General features: G+C 40.2%; 1 protein-coding gene across 20 annotated transcripts in view; it reads right to left on the reverse strand.

Annotated features, from left to right (window-relative positions):
• The window catches only part of cacna1g (calcium channel, voltage-dependent, T type, alpha 1G subunit), a 150,465-nt gene that overhangs the window by 39,397 nt on the left and 88,043 nt on the right, over nt 1–23,025 (reverse strand). For 16 of the 20 annotated variants that reach the window (XR_007192286.1, XM_048232386.1, XM_048232380.1 and 13 more), the window contains exons 11-20: nt 13,668–13,819; nt 13,091–13,276; nt 11,404–11,518; nt 11,134–11,289; nt 6,780–6,845; nt 4,904–4,997; nt 4,344–4,525; nt 3,617–4,126; nt 3,304–3,404; nt 1,467–1,590 (exon numbers count right to left, since the gene is read on the reverse strand). Coding sequence is in view for 19 of the 20 variants with exons in the window: in XM_048232386.1 (XP_048088343.1) it covers nt 1,467–1,590; nt 3,304–3,404; nt 3,617–4,126; nt 4,344–4,525; nt 4,904–4,997; nt 6,780–6,845; nt 11,134–11,289; nt 11,404–11,518; nt 13,091–13,276; nt 13,668–13,819 (1,686 nt within the window). In the remaining variant the exon portion in view is untranslated. The remainder of the gene's footprint in view (nt 1–1,466; nt 1,591–3,303; nt 3,405–3,616; nt 4,127–4,343; nt 4,526–4,903; nt 4,998–6,779; nt 6,846–11,133; nt 11,290–11,403; nt 11,519–13,090; nt 13,277–13,667; nt 13,820–23,025) is intronic. The other 4 variants (XM_048232398.1, XM_048232387.1, XM_048232389.1 and 1 more) reach the window with 1 other exon arrangement.

Here is a 23,025-nt window from a genome sequence, read left to right on the forward strand (position 1 = left end):
TAGGAGCCCAGACATCACTGTGACTCAGGTGGGAAGTGTAGCCATGGCTGTTGATATCCAAATGAAAATATTTCTATGCATGGAATATTAATACCCCATCTGAGGGTTTGTGGTAGCTGATGTAGTTTCTTCTTCTTCACAGAAAAGAAAACACTTGCCACTTGCCACAATGCTTGAACAACTGTACTTTTTGATCATGCCATTGTTACAGAGGATCTTAATCATTTCTTTCACACTTAGCCTAGCAGCAAATAAAAGTAACAGGAAGCAAAATTCTTCCTCTCAAGAGAAAGCCCCATCCAGGAAACGCTTTATGTGAATAAATAAATAATGCTGGTATCAGATGGCAAGCAGAATTTCAAGTGACACCAAACACTCACTCACTCACTCACTCACTCACACACACACACACACACACACACACACACACACACACACACACACACACACACACACACACACACACACACACACACACACACAGTATTTCCCAAATTTCCAACTGATGATTTCAGAAGCTGTTAACACCCACAGCATTAGTTTTTACATGATGTGTTGGAAAGCTGGAGTGGAGTGGAGAACAACCTGTCCACTAATGTTATATTATGTCATGAAGATTTCATTGTGAAATTGTGAAAACCTCCTCCGTGAGCTTCAGGATGTCTGGAGATCCACTTTCACATCCATTTTTCACAATTAATTTTAAATATTCTCTGATGAAGCTCAAATCAACAGTCTAACTTGAATATATGATGGATGACCATTTCCGCTTGTATTTTTCCTTTTGCAGATACGCCTACATAGAGGGTGCTTGCATTCTTTGATTATAAAAGATTACAGTAACACCAACGATAATGTATACAGAGTGTTAACGCGAAGGCAGAAGTACTAACATGTTAGTATCTGTTTTAGACTTCTCGCTGTGTTCTTATAAATGTATCAATACTGCATACAGTAGAATACTACAAAGAGACTGCACATACTGTACAGTATACAGTACAACCACACACTGCCTGCTGCATGAGAAAAGAATGCAAAGCTGTGCTTTTCGTACTCATGTATATACGTTAATGTGAAGGTTGACGGGAAATGGGAGCGCATAGAGATTGATTAGGCATTGCATGTATGTACTGTATATATGAAAACTGGCAAGTATGTAACATACATAGATCTGCTCCTCAGTGCTAGTCATAGCTCAGAGCCCCATCATCAACTACATGACCTACTGTATTGTGTATCCATTTGGTCATTTCTACTTTTGCCAGATATCATACTGGTCTCAACTGGACTTAAATAACATTTTCATTTTCAACACAATTTTGTGTTTTTCTCTTCAACAGTAAATGGAAACCAAAAGTATATCATCTGTTGCTCTCTCTCTCTCTCTCTCTCTCTCTCTCTGTGTGTGTGTGTGTGTGTGTGTGTGTGTGTGTGTGTGTGTGTGTGTGTGTGTGTGTTGCACTCACAGCACTGCTTGGATCAATCCTGGGCCTTTCCATGGCAATAGTGATACAATTGATGAAGATGATAAGAAGAACCACATGGTCAAACATTTTGTGGCCGATGATCTTATTGCAAATGACACGAAACCTGTCAGAAATAAACATGTATTATGTATTTCACATGTAGTACACAAGACTATGCATTCAATGTCTGATATCTACAAGTAGTAGCCTGGTATCTCTGTCACAAAACTACCTGTCTAACAATCTGTGTTGTCGGAGTGAGTACGTAAATGCACCTGCAATAAATCAGTGCATAATACAGCTACACACAAAGTAAGAGACTATGTATGAATCCAAATGTGACAAGTTTGTCAAACCACCAGACATGTATAATACATGTATAGTACAGTATTAGTATATTAGTTGAAGTTGAAGTTGTCAAGCTAATGTAGATGGATCAATTCATTTTTGACACTGAGTAGGTGCTGCTCTAGTTATTCTGTGCAGTGTCTGAAACAGCCATATTTTTGAAAGGTTGCCATGCCAACCATCTCTTGTCTAAGTTTTCTCATGCCATCAGCTCTTGTGCATTTGGTTGAGATGGAGAGAGAGTCCAGGACACAGTGTGTACGAACACAAAGCAACCCGCTTGGGTTCCACTACCTTACCCTTCCTCTGGAGACTCAGCCAATATAGCGCATGTCAAAGCAATGGGGAATACCTAATGAAGTATACTGACAGTGGGAATATTGATGTATGGCAATGCATTCAGGAGCACTCAAGAGGCTTCAACTGTTTCAAATATCACTGACTAGCAGTGATTTTGTACAATGCCTTTTATATTTCTACACCTACCTTTTTTACACAAGTAATTCATATTATCATTCAAATGACTATCAAATGTTTTAGTCATTTGAATTTGTGTTGACAATCACAAATAATTGTCATATGACACAGTTCTATCACAAAACACTGTCAGCTAATGACAAAATACACCATCTGCCAGGGCATGATGCTGGCATCATTGATGATGCTCAGCACACTTTAATGACATCTCAGTTTGGCTCAGGGACCGGCCCCTTCAGCTCTGTGTGTCAAAGACTGATCTCTTGGTATTTACAGCTAACTGGAATATCACCATCCACTTTGTTATCACTGACCCCAAAACGGGTGACATGACTAATGACCAGCTAAGCTTCTCTGACCACGGGTTTTCCTGCATTTGGTTCAATCAGTGATTGCCAGTGGTCGTTTACAACCACCTTCAGGATTATTCTTGAGAATTATGCTGATTGTCATTAAGCTGATGCAATGTTATACAACTAAAAGTGTTATGCTGAAAATGTTATACATCTTTTATTCAATTGAGCCATTGTGAGAATAAAATCGTTAACTCATTAAATAGCACATGATTATGAGGAAATGCTTGAAACTGCATCTCTAGCAGAGACTCTCTGTGTGGTGGTGGAGTGGAGGGGAGGATGATCCCTTGCTTTGATGTTTAATTAGTAAAGCGCTGTGACGCTCCTTCCCTCACCCCCTCTCTGTCACTTCTTCCTCCTGTAATAAGCGTGTTCACTCACTAGCTGTGATGTGAGGAGACAAGCACTTCAAAGAGCAGTAGGGAGGATGAAACAAGACGGGGAGGGGGGTTCCAAAGGAAAGCCACATCCACGTGGTTGGGAAAATACAGTCCCACACCATGCAACTTGCAAGATACAGAGAGCATTATGAGCACTCCAGAATGAACAAGAGGTTGCAGGAAGTCGCCTCCAATTTTACAGTTTGTGAGTCATTAAATACGAAGATCAAAAGCAGCATTTAAAAAGGAATGAAACGGGTTGAGAGAAAGGCCAACCTGCATTCGGGTGGAAACAGGTAGAGGGACCAGCTGCTTCGTTGGCGACACCATTCAGGCTGTTTTTGTGAGAGCCAGCGAAGTAGACGCAACCGCCGACTCTGAAGCAAGTAGTGGCAAAATGGAACAGCCTTTTAGAAACTATGCATGTACTCGTCACTGAAATGGCATGGATAAGAACTGACACTGTAGTGTACTACTACTGTAATATATATTGTTTAATACTGTATTTATATCAACAACCTGAGGAATATTGATTAAAAACTAACGATTCACTACAGTTACAGTTTTCAAAAGTATAAAGTGCATTCACCATGTTGCCCTCCTCCTCAGCGTTGTCATCCTCACTGTGGTGCTCATCTAAGGAGAGCTGGTTGGTAGCAGCTGAGGGGGAGCTCTTCCCATTGCAGTCCTGAGCAGCCGTGAGCTGGGGATGAGGGGGCCGAGCGCTGTGGATGCTGGCCGAGCGGTAGAGGTAGGGGACCTGCAGTGTGTCCGGTGGCAAGTCCAGCGAGCTACGAGTCTCCACAGACTCCATGCGGCGGTGTTGCGGCCGCTGGCCAAAAGAGTCTGTCCGGCCCAGGGAGGCGTTGTCGCACTCGGACAACCTGTCTCCCCCTCCCCCGGCGTCAGCTCCACTGACCTCTTCCTCCTCAGAACTGGACTGGCCGTCAGCTGACAAGAGTGAGCGGCGCTCACCGCTCTGCCGCTTCTGGCGCTTGAGGCTAGGGGCTCGGCCCAGGCTGTTCCAGCTGGACCGACGGCTGTTCCAGCTGCTGGTGGAGCTCCAGGGCACATGAGGAGGTGAGCTGCGGACACTTGACTGCATTTGGGGGAGGGGAGCACAAGACACCAGGACACCGATGGAGATGGAGGAAGACAGAAGAACTTTATTCCAATACAAGCAGTTTGTCACTCAATGTGTTTGTTATTCTTTTGTCTTTGGCTTGGCACTTTATTGTCACACATGACCCAAATGGTAAAACCATTACCAACCATTCGACTATTATGATAGATTTTTTTTAAAAAAAGACACTTACAGGAGATTTGTTGTAGAAGCTGGGGTCTATGGGGATATTGCTGCTCCTACGGGACTCAAAGGTTAAGGCAGGATCACCTCCTCCTGCAATTTTGGGAATGGGCATGGGTGTGGCAGCAGTGTGGGTGATGAGTGGAGGGGTAAGGCTCGTCTTGAGGTCCACATGTCCATTGATAGGCACCACTACAAACACAGTGAAGTCGTATAACACGATAAAGGCAGAAACACACTGTTTCCCAGCAAGAGCTTCAAAAATGGATGATGTGCCATTTCCAGCTTCAAAATGTTTTACTGTGTACCTACAGTAGTTATCAGCAATGGAAACAAAATCAGCACACGGAAAACTGCTGCGACAAACTAAAAAATCAAACTTCATGGAGTCATATACTCGTTTGCATACTGTATACCTGTTTGGACAATAAGACTAAAGGATCTTTTGTATCGAGCTAAATGAAGTGAGGGGATGAGTCACAATGCAACATAACGTTGTGATGGAGATGACCTACAGTAAGATGAATATCCATTGTATAAAATAGGCTCGTTAATCCTTGCTGGTCTTACCAGTAGAGGCAACCACATCCCCCTTGCCATTGGTCACGTCTTCCATACTTTGAGAGTAAAGGTCCATCTCTGAATTAGACTTTGATTCATCTCCCTTCACACACAGAGAAAATGCAAAGGGTGAGGTACAGCTAAAATGGAAGGTGCAAGCAAAATGTGTGTATTTATGTGTATAGATTGTGTTGTGTTGCTGTTGCTGGTGGGGTTCTGACTGGATAGATCTGCCTGCTCTTACTTATGAGGTTACAGTTATCCTCAGACAATGTTATACAAAGTATAATGTTCTACATTTTGCAAATCCAAACACACATTAACTATATACCACAATTATGCATGCTACTACTTTAAATAGATATGATAAAGATACAGGTCTCTAACAAGGTACAGTCAATACTTCTGTTACTACTACTACTACTACTACTACTACTACTACTACTACTACATTACTATTGTACAACTACTACAACCACAATAATTATAATAATAATTATAATAATAATAATAGATGATGATGGTAATATATAATAATAGTATGATTGGGCATAAAGTTAGGTTTAGGGTTAGTGGTAGTAGTTAGACTAGCAGAAATGGAAATGGAAAGTTAAGAGGAAAACCTTGGAATCATCAACACATACAAACCAATAGAATCATAGCAAATTGCAATAAACATATCCATACAACAAAGGTAAACCCAAACAATGTGTAATTTTAATGGAGAAGTGTTTTCCAATGAAGTTATACATCACTACAAAACATCTGACAAATTAATGAAGACATAAAACAATTTGAAAGTAAGAAACAGTGGAACACAGACTCTTCTAAAAGACAAGAGTTAACACCTTTTCCCATGTGGAAAAAAAAAGAACTTGGATAACCGAAATGCATAGACAGCTGTGATAGGTTGAGTTCAGCAGAGTTCAGAATTATGAGTTTATTGTTTTTCATTAATAACAATAATACTAATAATAAGTCATAGTCATTCGCCTCAGTCATTTCTTTTCCAATACTTTTTCAGTCTTCAAAAAAGTATCTTGCCCAATTCTGAAAATACCACATTCATAGTAAGTAGGGTTAGGGTGAAATAGGTTTACTATAAATCTGCTGATAAATATACATGCCCACCCTAGTCTGCCCCCCCTGACTTCAAACAGAGGCTACCCCTCAGAGACATAGATGAGACAGCTCATCTATGGACAAAGACATAGTGGCCTGGTGCAGCCTGGTCATTAAAATGTGATTGGATTCTGGTTGGGTTTAAGTTACATGAACTCTCAATCCTAGTATCCAAGTAAATCCTAGTGAGAACAGTAGGCTAGGTTTGTTCACAATCACATTCAATTGAAAGACACAGACAGGGTTATATGCAATCTGTAAGATAAATGGAGATTTGAAAAACAAAGTTACTGGGTAGTTGTGAGGATATTGTCCTCTAACTAAACTAACTAACTAAATCTGGTATGTTGTCATACTGACCAAGGTTCTCACTGCTATAACTTTCTCACCTAGCACAGCTGTGTGGATATGAACAGGAATAGGAACAGGAACAATGAGGTGTCCAGAGAGAGGTGATAGACAGTGCTACATGTTCAGAAGCAGACCCTCCTAAAACACCCTCATCCATCATATGATTGGACTATAGTCTAATCTAAAAAATTATTCATTTCATTGCTTACTTGATTGAAAGATTGCGTACTTAGTAATGAGCAAGAACTTACGTCTTTACTGTTTATAACATTCTCTAAACCTCAGTTTTCTCAACAGGGGCTTTGAGTTGAGTCTGCTTCTCCAAAAACAACCACAGGTCACATTGCTGACAAATGCTGGGGATCCTCCTGGTTAGTCTCACTTGGGATACGTCATGCAAAGAACTACATACCCCTGAGTCTACCGGCAGCTGAATACAGCTCAACTGGCCCTGCAAATCCTCTTTCTTGGTCACTTCCTGAAGTGAAAATGTGTCATTCTTTTTTGTTTATTCATGTTTTCAACCACAGTAAATAAAATGACAGGCAGATAAGAGAAGAAAATACAGTACCGAAGAAACAGGTATCAGGCATGCTGTAGAGGTAGTACGTTTCAGTTGCAGTTTAAACACATACTGCATGCAGCGTTTTTACTTACGGCAGCCTTTTAGACTGACAATTCAATAAGCCTTGTAACAAAATTCTTTGAGTACAATTATTGCACATACCAAACCTGAGCATGCAAGCAGCCATGAGATATTGCCTTCTAAAAGTAGAAGAGAGTAGTGTGGGGCATAATTTACAGTTTATGGCATTTTTTCTAAAAATAAAGAAAGATGACATGAGAAAAACTATACATGTGTACATATATTGAATAAAAAATAGATGTTGGGTCTCAGTGAATCCCAGAGAATTGGCCCTGGTAAACACTTCTATTAAAATTAGGCCTAATCAATCATAAGGCCTATTGTTATTCAATGAATGTATGTTCCTAAAAATTCAAATGTATGGGCCAAATATGTTTTGGCAATACCAGAACACAAAAGGTACAGTAGTTGTATACTGAAGGATATATGGAGGAGAGGAGACTACTGAATCAGTGCTGGGCCCCATCAACAAATGAGGATATTAAGTACACCATTATAATAGTTTGTATAAAGATTTACAAGATTGCTTAAATGAACCCAGCATTTTTTAAATAAACTGGTGAGAAACTGTTAGTTGTAGGCTGTTGAGACGGAAAGAATCAGCTTATATATCAAAGAGATGTATTGTATTTGCTTCACTATTTCCCTTTCTTCTTGACCCTACTTATATCTGATTGCTGTTGCCAAGTGCTGCTAAAACCGTTCCAGCCTATCTGACAAGGATGATGAATAAGGCCCACTGTGTAGGTCACTCTTTTCCCTTTTGTCCTCCAGCTCCCGCTGTTAGTGATGCTAAGAACAACGCTTAACGGACATGATACAGAAAACACTAAGTAACCGCCAGCAGTCTCTCCTCTCTCTTGCTTTGAGCTGTTCCAACAGAAGTTTCTGTTGTATATGGTGCAATATTCACGGACTTCTCCTCATTCCTGTTGTCTCAGTGGTTCTACCTTATCTGGCCTGAACTGTTTGCTCCTCGCCTACTCATCTCTCCATCTACTTGAGTTACTTTATGTCAGCATCCCCTCTTACACCATTATCCTGCAGTTACTAGTGCAGAAATGGAGATTATTCCAGGGTTCAAATATGAATCTGCTCACGAGTTCATATTTTGTTGATATAAATCATGAACTGAACTGAGAACGTGCAAAGAATATGCAACTTTTCCATCTCATATTTTCATATCATGCAGGTAATGGGCCCCGGGCAACAACTATAATCATACCATATCTGATTTATCTCCAACCGCATATTCAACCAAAACATGTAATCTTTCTTCTATCCCATATAAGTTGTATGTATTTGGGATAGACCATATCTAGCTAGCTTTTGGAGGAGTATGGATATGTCAGTATGATATGGCATGCAGAGAAGCACTTCATCATGAGGCTGTGATAGAGGGTGGCATGAACAAGCAGAAACTGCTGCTCCCACCTGAAGACACAGCGGGCATTAGCCTGTCAGATCAACAGGCTCTAGATGTACTTGATAACATTTGAAAAGGATTAATGCCATTTCTCTGACATTCTATACCCAGAGTGTGACAGAGTGACAGAGAGGATATTGATTCATCTACTCCATTCTTGCCCGTCTCCATCACATCAACATAGTGGGACATTTTGTGAGGCTTGACGTAAAACGATACAGCAATTGCAGAGATACTCGAATTCAGTATCTCAATAAGTAAGATTATGTTTGAAGTAATATTTTTTTTGGTCTTTAAAATACACATATCAAGTTTTTTGTTTAAGCACTTACATTTTTAACCCCTACTTTTGCTTACGATTTTTCTAAATTTTCTTTACAGTTCTATCATGAATAATGTGTTTTCATAATATTCTTGAAATTAAATGTGTCAATGTTAAAATGGGCACACGTGGGCACACGTGGGCACACGTGGGCAGCCGTGGCCCACTGGTTAGCACTCTGGACTTGTAACCGGAGGGTTGCCGGTTCGAGCCCCGACCAGTGGGCCGTGGCTGAAGTGCCCTTGAGCAAGGCACTTAACCCCTCACTGCTCCCCGAGCGCTGCCGTTGTAGCAGGCAGCTCACTGCGCCGGGATTAGTGTGTACTTCACCTCACTGTGTGCTGTTTGTGTTTCACTAATTCACCGATTGGGTTAAATGCAGAGACCAAATTTCCCTCACGGGATCAAAAAAGTATATATACTTATACTTATACTTAAAATGGAAATGTCGAATGCCGGTCCCAATCACCTAAGTGTTCTTGTTTCCAATATAAGGCTGCATGCATTAAAGCAACACCAAAGAGTTTTTTGTACCTTAAAATAATGTTTTTAAAATTGTTTCCGTGGTTCATCAACTCGTAACAGGGTGAACGGCACTTCTGCATTTGCTTCGCGGCCCTCTATCGGCTATAACCGCACTACTGTATGTAAGTTTGCCAGATCGGGTAGCGGATCTGTAGTTCGATGGAAACTACAAATTTCTTTAAGAAGAAACTACATATTCTACCTTGTCTATGGACGAAATAACAATGTCTACCTTGTCTATGGACATCGTTATTTACAAAGCCGTTGGATAAACAAATAGCGTGCGTGCGACAGAGGGAAAGTTCTTTGGTGTTGCTTTAAAGTTAGAAGATTACTTTCTGTTGGTATAATAGACCTAATTCTACACAACTGCAGGCTTCTAGGTCATACAGATAAATAAAACAAAAATAATGCTTGAACATTTTGCAATAGCTATTCTGTACAGAGAAAATGCTGTTTGTATGATAATACACCTTCATTACTTCAGGACTATTATATAATTTTTCAATCAAGGGCATTGTTTTTAAACAATTGCAAAATGCTACATACAGTAACTACACATATGTTACACTGTAGATTTATGAATTTACTGTGTCTCCATCTGCCAACACAATGTCAGAAAAAAAACTTAAGGCAAGATTAAGGATGCATTAAAACAAGAGAGAGAGCTAAGGGAGGAAAGGCATAAGAAATAGCCATAAAGCAACATGCCAAGAGACAACCAATTTGAGCTATGGTTGAAGTGTTGAATGTCTACTGCCACAGTTCCTAAAAATAATCTAGTTTGTGAGTGAATAGGCTCCTACAGCCTTATGCTCCTCAGGCTTTTGCTTCTGCAACTCCCCAGCCTGCACATGTAGCACAGGTTCACCCGCCATTCACTCAGTCCTAGGCATGCTGCAACTTCCCTGAGCATAATAAGGTAGCCTGGTTTCCAGACGCACTACTTCGTTTCACTTCGTGAAGAGAGTCTGACCTCTTGTGACTGGGAAACATTTCCAACTCTAGCATCCTACTGGGCGTAGACCTTGTGTTAACTCATAGGTCCAGCCTAACCAATCACATTGATCAGGGATCCGATTCCTTACATTACTTCCTTCACCTAACCTTTACAAACTGATAATAAACCACATTGGCAGTCAAGTTCAATGCATTTAGGCCTACCTTTGCTGTACATAAATGTACACATTATTCCGACTGCAATTTCTTTATGTTAATGTTTGCAGGCGTTGCTACTACTTTTTACCATAGCCACTTTCAATTTCGAAACTAGTGTCATCCCCTCTCGTCGCTGATTGGCCCGGCACCCTGGATATCTGAGGGAAACGTTAGTGTATTATCAGATGCCAGACTAGTATCTCAGTTAATTGAAAATGAATGGCGATACTAAGCGGGCAGGGCCAGGCTACTAATAAGGGACTTGCGTTGCGAGTCAAAAAATCTATATGTTCCAGTTATCATTTCATAAACAGGATTGTCAGTATTTTTTTTAGAATACATAGACCAAAATAAGTGTAAGGGTGGTTATGGTCTATTGGGTGGTGGTGGTCTGGTGATTGAGGATGTACTGTAGGCTTCCAAATGAAAATGTGATTAGATCCCAGGGGCTACCACCACTGTGCCCCTGAGCAAGGCACTTAACCCTGAGTTGTCCCAGGGGACTGTCCCTTTAGTTAGTTCACTGTAAGTCGCTCTGGATAAGAGCGTCTGCTGAATGACAGATAATAAATCAAATGATATCATCTTAAAAGCACAAATGAATGCAGCCATTTTTCTTAGAATTCTTTAAGAGTCTGAGTTTAAGTCCATACTTAATTGCAATAATCTACATGGAGTATCAGCTTTACCTCAGTCTGGAAGCCCTCCACTAAGATGGCCACCAACAGGTTGAAGAGAACATAGTTCCCAAAGGTCATGAGCGCGATGAAGTAGAGTGCTGCCCAAGAGGTGGTGGAGGCCATGCCATTGTAAAGAACTTTATTCCAATCTTCCTGAGTTAGAATCTGGTGGCACATTACCAGCACAAAACACAACAATACAAACTCAAACATACATTTGGGCACAGGATATAGGGATACTTCATCAGTGGCAAATAAGGTAAAGAGCAAGAAACCTACCTGGAATACAGTCACAATAGCCCAGAGTAGAGAGTCAAAGTTCTTGCGATCAGGTAGAGTATCACCAGCCCTCTCCGAAGAAAATTTACAACCGAACAAGTGCATTCCCAATATACTTCATAAAAGACAAAAGTATAAAGCACAGTAAGAATCAAATTGATGTAATTATTCTGGTATATCAAAAATATGATACATTGAAAAGACATACATATGGCATAAAATATGATATACAAAATTAGGTTTTCACACTTGCTTGGTCTGCTGCTTATAGTTTTTGAAAAGTCAGATATCATAAGAGCACACCCTTCTTTTCACCATAGCGTCAGAATCTCAAAATATCCTGCAAACTTGTCTTTCTTCGCCTTTAGTGTCATTGCATGAAGAAAAACAAACTCCAAATCTGTTTTATGCTAGTTCTATTAAAGCTATGCAAATTTAGCCACATTTAATTTGTATTCAAGATGTGCATCCATAGTCCATTCCCAGTGTTTGGTGTAGACCAGGGGTGTCAAACTCATTTTCATAGAGGGCCACATCATTGAATTTATAGGTTACTGAGGGCCACATAATCGGCGAACATGTGCATGGTGCAACCATGAAATCGGTATTGCAGTATGGCTTATTCAAAATTGGTGTGTAATGGTCCTAACCACTTTAAAACAGTGTGGCTGAAATAAAAAACAAACAGCCTACAACAGTAACATTTTCAAATGCAACTTCTAGGCCTATTAGTTAACAACTGATCAATATTCATTCATGGACTGACACTGATGAGAATAAACTGCAGTCAATAATGTGCATAACAATGTCCATAACACTTGTTTGTGCTCACCACTAAAATTAACTGTGGCTAAGAAAGGTACTGTGTGTGTGTGTGTGTGTGTGTGTGTGTGTGTGTGTGTGTGTGTGTGTGTGTGTGTGTGAGAGAGAGAGAGAGATAGAGAGAGAGAGAGAGCTACTGTATGATACGCACACCCACCCAGCCACCCCCACAAAAACAAATTCACGCATGTACAATATTTGTCCATTTCCTGGTTTTAGGTCCGTGCATTGCAAGAAAAGTAGCCTACATAGCATAACAATTTCCACATGCAATAATACAATAACAATGTCTACGATGACCTATTCATTTGGACAAATTGATACAGCCCTATAGCTAAAGTTACCTTTAGTTTTGGCCTATGAGTTAGTGAATTAGCTCAACATATCTATATATGCTTATCAGCTCTGCTGATAACCATATATAGATAGCCTAGTAAAAGAAAACAACAAGTAGCCTAGTTGTGCCTGCGTGTGTATTCTGTAACCTGCTCAAACAAAATGTGTGCGCGTTAATTTTGATAACGTGTTCTAACTTTACGCGATAGAAAATTGTAAATAGCCTGATTGCATGCAGCTAATGGGATACTGTGCATAGTTAAGAAGGTATGGTGGGCCAATTTGGTGTGATACACATTACACACACAAGGGAAGTTTTCTCTCGTTGTTGAGGGACTGACATGCGGGCCATTCAAAATCACTGTGCGGGCCGTACATGGCCCACGGGCTGTATGTTGTTTGACACCCCTGGTGTAGACTCTTGATGTGCATCCATTCTGGATAATTACTCCAGGCTTACGTCTGTATAAAACAGCCCCTGTGTAGAAATGCTCTACAACAAATAACTCTACAAACTCTTTTATCTCACCTGAAGATGAAGATGAAGAGCATCAGAAGCATGCAGAAGGTGGCCACATTGTCCATGGTCTTCATCAGGACCACCAACTGCCTTTGCAGAGCTGGCATGAACCTCACCAACTTCAACACACGCATGAGCCTGAAGGTCCTCAGCACTGACAGACCACCCCCTTGCTGGCCCACAATCTCCCACACACTGGGATGAAAGAAGAGAGCATCCTTGCAGTTAGGTCAAAATAGGCCTTAACGTATACAGTTATTGTACTGACATTGTAAGTCATGCTATATATTGGTGTTTCTCTGCAAATTATAGTTGTACTATAGCCTGGAAGCCAGCCAGAATTTAACTCCGCCCATAACATTTGAGGTTGGGAAATGCAGTCTGGACTGAAGCCTCTATGAAAACTTGAGAACTGTGCAGACCAATCAAATTGTCAAATTGTCACCATTATGATACTTAACTTGCAGTCACTGTGAGTAAAACTGGCATGTGTGACATGCCCTGCTCTCTATATTTTTCACTTTGACAGTTTGAGTGTATACAGCATTTAAATGTTGGATATGTAGTTAAGAACAAGAATACCTACCTAATGACTACAATGATACCATCAAAGATGTTGTATGGATTCTTGATGTATCCAAAGGGGCCATACACTAGGACTTTTAACAGCATCTCCAAGGCAAATAGGCTTGTAAAGACGATGTTACTTATTTCCAGGGCATTGGTTAATTCATCCGGCTGGGCAAAGAGAGTGGGGTTGAGATGGGGGTGACAGAAAACAAACCGTTATTTGAATACAGCAAACATAAGTTGTACCATATGCAAACATGTATAATTAGGCCTACATATCACCAAAACAAATTTCAACTCAGCAGATTGCAGATACTGTGGAGTCTGGTCACTGCAGAAGCAAATCATCATCATCAATGTAATGTAATGTAAATTCAGGCATTGAGTGATAACACACTACTAGTAAGGGATAATGTATTGTCCTCCAGTCATTATCGTAAAATAAGCCCTGACAGGGCAAACAGGACCATGGCCCATAAGGCTAGCCATTTTAACATTTAATCAAACCACACTCTTATCTGTCATATCATTTGTGGATATCCATAATGGTATTTCTCCCAGTCAAACTTATGTTCTTAATAATTAGAATGGCATCCACATCCACAATGATATGACAGATAAGAGTGTGGTTTGATTAAATATTAAAACGGTTTGCCATAGGCTTTGACCTTATCAATCTTGCATTTCAAACTAGTAATGACACAGTAATGGTTTGTCCTGTAAGTCAAGAAAATAGTCAACATCTGTTTTAGCAATCAAAATGTGAGTACATTAACATTACACAAAATTTGGCAACAGTATTATAGATGGTGAGGAGGAGTCAAAGGTTTATATAGGCCTACTTCAACACTTTGAGTCATGGCCGCTTTACCACCTTGAGCGTGTGTGAGCTTTTGCAACCTAAACCCTGTGTAGACCATTATCCCAAACACATATGTTACCCTGAGAGAGGGCACAGACACATAAAGAAGGATGTCCCTAGTTCAAAAGTAGTGAAGAAACTGAGTTCAACAAGAATGGACATTTACAAAGACAACAGACATTTACATTAAAAAGTTTATTACTCTTGGCTAAGTGGTTTTGCATCAGTGCATCAGTCTCATTTTAGGAGTCAATAGCAGTAGCACAAGAATTCAGAGTGCTAAAGGTAAAAAAATGAATACAGGGATATGACTGTGGTTGAATAAGCCTCAAAGAATGTAGAAAACTGTTTGAACAGAAGCAATCCTCAGTGCTTGTATCCTGTAACTCCTGCATGAAAATGTATAAATAATAGAGGTTGGAAAATTCAAGTCAGGGAAAGAAAAACAAAGCTGTTGTGTTGCCAGTATACTGGTCATGGTCAAATTTAACCAAACAAAATCAGTTGCATATCAGTATGGTACGTCATAGGTGTGAATGAATGTTATAATTATTATAAACTAGAAAAACAGGGACAGATCATTCAATATACTATAATGAAATCAACATACTATAATGCATGACATGCCCCTGTCTTTTCTAGTGTATTTAGTGTATCTTTCTGGACACTGATTTGCTCATTTCTAACATTTTTAACATAGGCCCTTTGGGTAATGATGTAATAAGGATAATCCATCTGTAATTAGGACCTTCTACCCTACAAAATAGTGTAGTTGCAAGGAGGCAACTTACGTCCTCCTAAACCAGGGGTCGGCAACCTTTTTTCCCTGGAGAGCCACTTTTACCAAATGTATTTTTTTTTTTATCTCAGAAGAGCCACATAAAGACGGTTACAAGAAAAAATTGGATATTTAACGTACAGTTACTTTCATTCAACAGAGGATTTTTTAATACATTTTCTAGTTTTAAAAGTAATGTGCAAGTTACTTGAAATGTAAAGTGGAATGACAGAAGTATAGGCCATAGGCTTCCCATGTAGGCTAAACACCACCCCCTATTTTCCCAGTGTCCTTTGGTATGCAAAGTAACATCATAGTTCACAACACTTAATTTTCATTGACATGTCATTGGCGAAATTGAACATTAGGCCTACCAGAGATTAGATTTGGTGATGGCCTTGGAGTCTGGCTGGCTCATATTCAGTGAGGTGAAGTTTCATGCAAGAATTGAGGCTGTCATCATTTAAGGGCAACTCCACGCAAAACTGTTATATCCATAACGCCAACTAAATAGCCTACCATGGCATTGTGTTGCCGTTATGGAATTGCCCTTAAACGTGAGTGCAGGTTTGTTTTTATATTTTTCATTTGTGAGAAAGATTTCTCTTACAGACAGTAATACTAACTCGTTGCAGTGATGCGATATATATCGGGCAGTTCATTTCGCGGGCGTTTTTTTAGAATCTTCGGATGGAAACTTTCCCATTTCAGCCCGCTTAGTTCGCGCTCGCAAGCTGTGGTCGCTGACGGTTCCTTTTTGACATTTTCCTTATCTAGCCTACAGCAAGCGCACACATCAACAATAACAATTAAAGACAAGTGTTGAGCCGCATCAGAGGGATCAAAGAGCCGCATGCGGCCCCGGAGCCGCGGGTTGCCGACCCCTGTCCTAAACCAATGACTATGATCACCTCACCTACACTGAATATTAGCATTCTCAACATAACCCAGTCATAAACTTGACATTTACACATTCACATAACTCAGGCCAATCAGAAGATATAACTGGGTAATGTTGAATGTGTTAATCATTTTGTTACAGTGACTTGACACGTTTTCACGCTCTAACCCTATGATTAAAAAACACCCATCTGTCTTTAACTGCTGTTAGGCTCCCCTTAATCTCCTCTCAGCTATCTGGCACTTGAGTCTAGAGAGAGCGAAGAGTAGATTTATGGCACGCTTTCTGTGTTATTTTCTTGATCAGCTATTTGTTTGCATTGTGCCTCACTTGCAAGTCACTTCACATAAAAGTGTCTAAATATAAGTGATAACCATCTATATTTTCAGTGCACAAAAGCTGGCACTAAGGCACAAGTACTAAAGTACAAAACAATGTGGGACAGCATGTGAAGTGCAAAAAATGGCCTTATGTCAAACGCTGATTATGTGACTTTATGTGACGCCATAAAAAAAACTTTTCAAATATTACAGTAGATCAAGCTGTAAGGGTTACTGCCAGTGCCACATCATACTGCAACATCATCATTCATGTGGGTAGTCAGGACTACTAGACATGTAAGACGTTATTTGTTTATAATGCTTTATGAGTAGTGGGCACAGTGCAAATGTATGACAGGCTTTACATACCGGTATTGTATATATATATATATATATATATATATATATATATATATATATATATATATATATATATATATATATATATATATATATGTGTGTTCTTATTTGAACTTTTCAAGAGATCGAAAAAATGACATAAGCAATCATATCTTTGCTTGTCAATAGCAATCTGTGCATGATTTCATTTCTCAGTATCCAAAACTGAAGGCAGCTCCAGATCAGGCAGAAACACACATAGGTGACACAAGTACTGTAGATAGAGCAAGATTATGTGCAGTTCCATAGGCACAACTTCAAATAATTTAACTTAAATGAGATGGATGTTAAAATCTCTATTGCAAACTAGAGGCCTTTTATGTTCAGTCTTTGCTTTCTGCAGTCTTTTTATGTGAAAAATCATTAAACTTTGTCTTTCCTGAGGCTCTACCACATTGTCATTCTGTCTTAAACTTTGATTTGGGTCAGCATCTATGGCAACCCATACTAGATGACATATGCTAATACTTGCACAATATACATTTGCTTTCATGGAAGTAAAGTGTACAGGGAAGTTGAGAGAGATCAAATGGACTGAGGGCAATGAGCGCAAAGTTGATTAGCATCCATAATTGGCCTGTTCCCAATCATATAGACAAAGTGGAGACTCTGTAATCAGGTTACATTTCTCGCCTTTAAAAACCTTTTTTTTCTCTCGGAATGCTCTCCTGGCAAGTAGAAGGGTTGGGGTGGAAGTGGCCCCACTCCAAGGAATGAGTAACGCATTCCCTGTATAATGACTATGAGCTTTCATTTCCACACAAAACAAGGGTCAAGACATTATTTCCCTATTTGTTTGTGTTAGCTTCATATCTGCTGGGAAAAAGCTGCGATCCGCTTTGAGCTAATAATCACGTTGTAGAGCTACTAACCACACATGGACAAGGGACATGCCTCGCTTAACCAGTGATCTTTCAGGTGTGTTATGCAATGCGTAGAGTGTATACCTGGTTGAAATTTCATCCCTTTTTCTGATAACAAATCTTGCTAGTCACAGGAGAGGAACTCAGTATCCCCCTATCCCTCCATCTCTGTTCCGGACCAAGCTTATCAGAGCACCAGGGCCTCAGCCAAACAGCAAGCCCTGCCAGCAGAATCCAAGCAATCGCTACTAAGTAACATGGGGCTCAGAGCCACAGCTCTACCCCTCCTACTCCTTGTCAGGTCTTAGCGTCTCTTGATGCAAGCCAGAAATCTACCAATTTCATGGCAACAGTAACAATAACCACAACAACCTCTGATGAGTGCAAGGGCATGCGTACACGCAAAAGAAGATTTCATAAGTATGGTGACAAAGGTCTGAGGTCAATATCAGGGTTGTTAAAAGAAGCAGCAAGGTTAAAGTTGTTTAGAAAGGAATTACAGCACATTTTCCTCTAAGTAACATCAATAATGGCCCTATAACAGCTCAAGAAATTGCTGATGGTGGTATACCTGGTGGTGGTATAAGTGTGTAGGCAACCTATAGCATTTACCTTTTTCTCTCCCTAATACAGCCATCAGGACTGACAGAGTACTGTACATGTTGAAAATCCATCAATAATATATCAAGTGAAATACAGGAAGCTTACTAAGTTTCAAGTCACTCCATTATCTAGATTTGGCATTGAAAAGCAAGACCAAGACCAACAAACAAACATCCATTGAAACAATATTGTATTTTTGTGCAAATAACATGCAAATACCATATTTTAATGTGTTACAAATCAAATTAATTACAGTCATTAATCTGAATTACCTCATAATTACAAACAGCCCATGCATGTCTGATTAAAGAACAATTGTGCAAATTAGCCATTACTCTGGGTCTGCGCTGTTGAGTGGAGGTACATGATTCTGCACAACATGTGAGAATGAGCTATGCATGCTGATGAACTACAGTGCCTAAAAAGTATTCATCCCCCTTGGATATTGCCTCTTTTATTGCTTTAATAAATGGAATCTTGATCAATTTAATTTGGCCTTTTTCACAATAATTTACAAAAATCCTCTATCAAAGTGAGCAGATTTCTACAAAGTAATGTTAGTTAATTAGAAATATAGAACGCAAATTAAGCAAGCCTGTACTGTATGTATGTAAGGATCTGAAAATCTGAGATGGGAGGAGCTTTTTAAAAAATGTCCCAGGCAGACTTCCAAGGAAAACTCACATTTGCTACACCCATTTTGCCACAAAAACGTATTTTGAATCTGACACTGATCCACCTAGCGAGTAGGCCTATCAACCATGTGTTGGTCAACCAGTACGTTTTGTTTTGTCTGTTGAATATGACCAAATAAATCAGCTGTGTTCTAGATATTTACTACATACATACTTACTAAAGGTTTTCGAGTGTAAATGCATAAACTTGATGCCACCAGCAACAAATAAATGTGCAAGCTGATCTACTAATGGTGCACACTAGGGATTTTCCATTCATGGTAACAGTTTTGAATTTTGAATATGCAAGACACATAATTCAGGCATATAACAACAGGGCAATTCCATACAAAACTGTCACGTCCATAACGCCAACTAAATGCCATGGTATTTGTATGATGCAAATGATTATGTGAAAAGTTTTTCATGTAAGTTCTACAACCAAGAAGAGTGAATGCTCAAATTTCAAGTAATCATCATTCACATCATACCATACCATGGTATTGACGTTATGGACGTCACAGTTTTGCGTGGAATTGGCCAGCTATTTTAGAGCTTCTGGATGAACTAAAGACTGATGTAGAGACGGTTTCAGGAAGGGGTCTTGCAATGTCTGTCATTAAAAAAATGCATAGGTCATGCCTGTGTCCTGTAGCTGTGTCTGATGGAGTCTTTCAAAGCAACACAGGATTCCAGGTGTGCTGTTGCAAGTCCTTAATGCTATGTTGTGCATGATAGCCTCCATAAGGCTTCCACACACTAAAACTGCACTGAATGAATGTAAGCTCAACTGCTAGTTGTTTGACCACTCATATACTGTACTGTATTCAACTTGTTCTTCCTTGAAACACTGAGCATGCCATTGCAAATGTTGTGGTTAAATATGATTTGAGGTATGCATTTATTCTTATTTCCATAACACATACGCACAACTGGTGAAAAGTTTTAAAACAAATACTCTTTTATGGTTCCTTCTTTTTCAAACAAATTTTACACAGGAATAACCCAGAAGCAAGGAAGGAAATTTTATGAAAGTCCCACCCCTGACTCAATGTAAGATGGACTTGACATGCTATCATGCTACTACTACCAATACTACTGCCACTACTACTACTACTAGTAATAGTACCTTCCACAACCCCAAAGTCACTTTACATTGCTCTCACAAAAAATGGGTTAGGGAAATGCTCACGGAAAAGAAAAAACAGACAGATTTGAAGGAGGGGAAGGAAGAGAAATCACAGAGAGATTGGAAGAGTACTGTACGCCAGGGTTTAGGGGCCACTGCCTCCCAGGAGAGTCTGGTGCAAGGGACACTGGGTAGGTTACTGCTAGAAGACAAAGGGAGCAGGATGGGAAGCATGGGGTCAGGAGTTCAATAAGGTAGAGGGGAGCCAGGTTGTGGAGGGCTTTTCAGGTGAGATTTTGAACTTGATATGGGACTGGACTGGTAGCCAGTATGTATCTTGTATAAGTTGTATTTATAAACATGAATCCCTCTGTATTTCAACCATTACATCACCTAACATGCATCATGATGCAACATCATACAATATACTCAGCTGGGAGCATAGATGGCACAGCGGATGTGATTTTTACATATTATGATGCAAATGCTTTTTACACAAGCAGCTTTGGTGAAGCACTGACTTTAATATGTTCCTTTTCAATTATGTATTTCCTGGTGGATCACTTTGGATTAAGGACTTTCAAATGAAATTCAGGAGGCCAGACTGATCTACTTTGCTTCAACAAATAAGATTTCATTTACATTTATTTACATTAATTCATTTAAGTCAATGATATTACAAGGGCTATTGTCCCCAGAGCAACTCGGGGTTAAGTGGCTTGCTCCAGGGCACAATGTTGGCCGAGGTGGTGGTGGTGAACACACAACTCTTCGCTACCAGTGCCCCATTTCAATAGAAGTTGGTAGCCTCTTTGACTTTCCTTTGGCTTTCTGGTGTTGATTGTATCAGGTGTGTTTTTAAGTCCACTTTCATGTTAAGTTCCCCTTTTGGTGAAACTGCAAACCTCATGCAAACTCCTTACCTCCAGCTCTTGGCTTTTGAAGTTATCTCACTGGTATTTATTTGAAATGATCATTATTATTAAATCATATGTGATGATGATTTATATATTCAATTCCAGAGCCATCCACAACTTCCTGATAGTGGATACCTTTTTGAAAAAAATAAATTAAAATACTTTTACACAACTAAGATGGGGTGGGAGCAGTCGTAAAAGTACTGTTTAATGAGACCATAGAGACAGCATACAAACCTACTGGAATTTTACATAGAACAGACACAATTAGGCTGGCTGGCATCAGATTTTACTAGTTCAGAGACTCGGTCAAAGAATCTAAGTAACCTTGTTAGTCCAAATTCTTCTTTTTTAGATGGTTCTCAATAAAAAGCCAATGCATACTGCCAGATTTGTCATAGATGGACTTTTCTTTCCTCAAGGATTTAAAAAATACTTTTGGTGTGAGTAGACGGGGGATGTGTGTGTGTGTGTGTGTGTGTGTGTGTGTGTGTGTGTGTGTGTGTGTGTGTGTGCATGTGAACAAAGGTGCTTTTTAACATGCTTTAGCTGCATGACAGTGGTAATTTTATTCAGCATAAACCACAACTATTTTATTATTACCATAAGAACATCATAATCGGTATTTCATACTTGCCATGACGATATGCCCACTCTGCATACTCTGCATTATACCCACTGTGAACATGCATAATGCCTGCTCTCTACCACCACTGGAGGCTGATGCTGATCCTCATAACTCATTCAACAGATGCTGATGTGTTATGTGTTATGTGTCATTTTCAACTCACACGTCTTCAGAAATGCACATCATCTTATACCTTTCCGTATTTATATGACATACAGGGGTTGAACAAAATAATGGAAACATCATGTTAAATAAATAACACCATGAACATGTGGCCTCTGTCTGTTTTTGACATGCCAGCATAGTTTCTCTTCAAACATTTGACTCAGCAGTTTTTGTCCCTCTGGCCCCAGCCATTTGCGCTCCAACACTTTGCTCTCTTTGGAAATCCGAAAGGTCACACATTTTGACATATACTGGTGCACAGGGCCCGGTTTCCCGATAATGATGAATCTTGGGGGGTCCCTTTCTCAGGAACTGCAACCTATTACTCAATGGGACTTGATAGCTAGATCGTGTCATCCAATCGAAACTCTTCAAAATCATGCCAAATGGCTGATGGATGAGTAAGTCCTAACACAGCCAGGCCCAAGCTGAGGCTAGAAAGCCCCCGAGCGCACATCCATTGTTGTTGCTTTGCATTTCAAGCATCCCGTATGACGCTCTTCTGTGAGAAGTGTCCTGTGCTGGCCCAGGGTCCTCATGTGTCCAGCCAGGCTGAAGAAACGCCTGGCACACTGGGACAATACTATGACAGAAGCCGTGGTAGACGCTGACATCCTGGTTAGATGGGGAATACTTCAGCATGGCAGTTCCTCTTTCTGGATGTGCACAGGGAGCTGATGAAATTCTGGAGTAATTCCTTTTCCCCACGCTCCCCACGCTCCCCACGCCATGGCTTCCATGACTACATGGATGTGAAGCAAGCTAAAGCTAAAGCTAGGTTATCTAGACTTCCCACATGTGGAGGACACAGTGGCTAGTTACCTCTCCCCTGCAGCTCGGGAGGAAGCCTGCTTTGCCTCCACGTGTAGGTAAACAGCAGACTGAGTTAGCACAGAAAGCATAGCTTGCCGCGGGCCAGGTGCATGTGTGGGGAACATGCAGGCTTTTCTCCAGTGATACCGGTCACAGCTACTCACTCAGCTTGCCCAGTTGCCAAGAGACTGGAACTCATTGCACAGCGCAAGAGACTGGAACTCATTGCACAGCGCAAGCCATTGGTCGCAACATGGCAGCCTTGATTATGTCACAATGCTACTTGTGGCTTTCTCTCTCATGCCCCTCAGAGGCAGGGAAC

This window comes from Alosa alosa, chromosome 22 (genome assembly GCF_017589495.1).
Source record: "Alosa alosa isolate M-15738 ecotype Scorff River chromosome 22, AALO_Geno_1.1, whole genome shotgun sequence".
Taxonomy (NCBI): Eukaryota; Metazoa; Chordata; class Actinopteri; order Clupeiformes; family Clupeidae; genus Alosa; species Alosa alosa.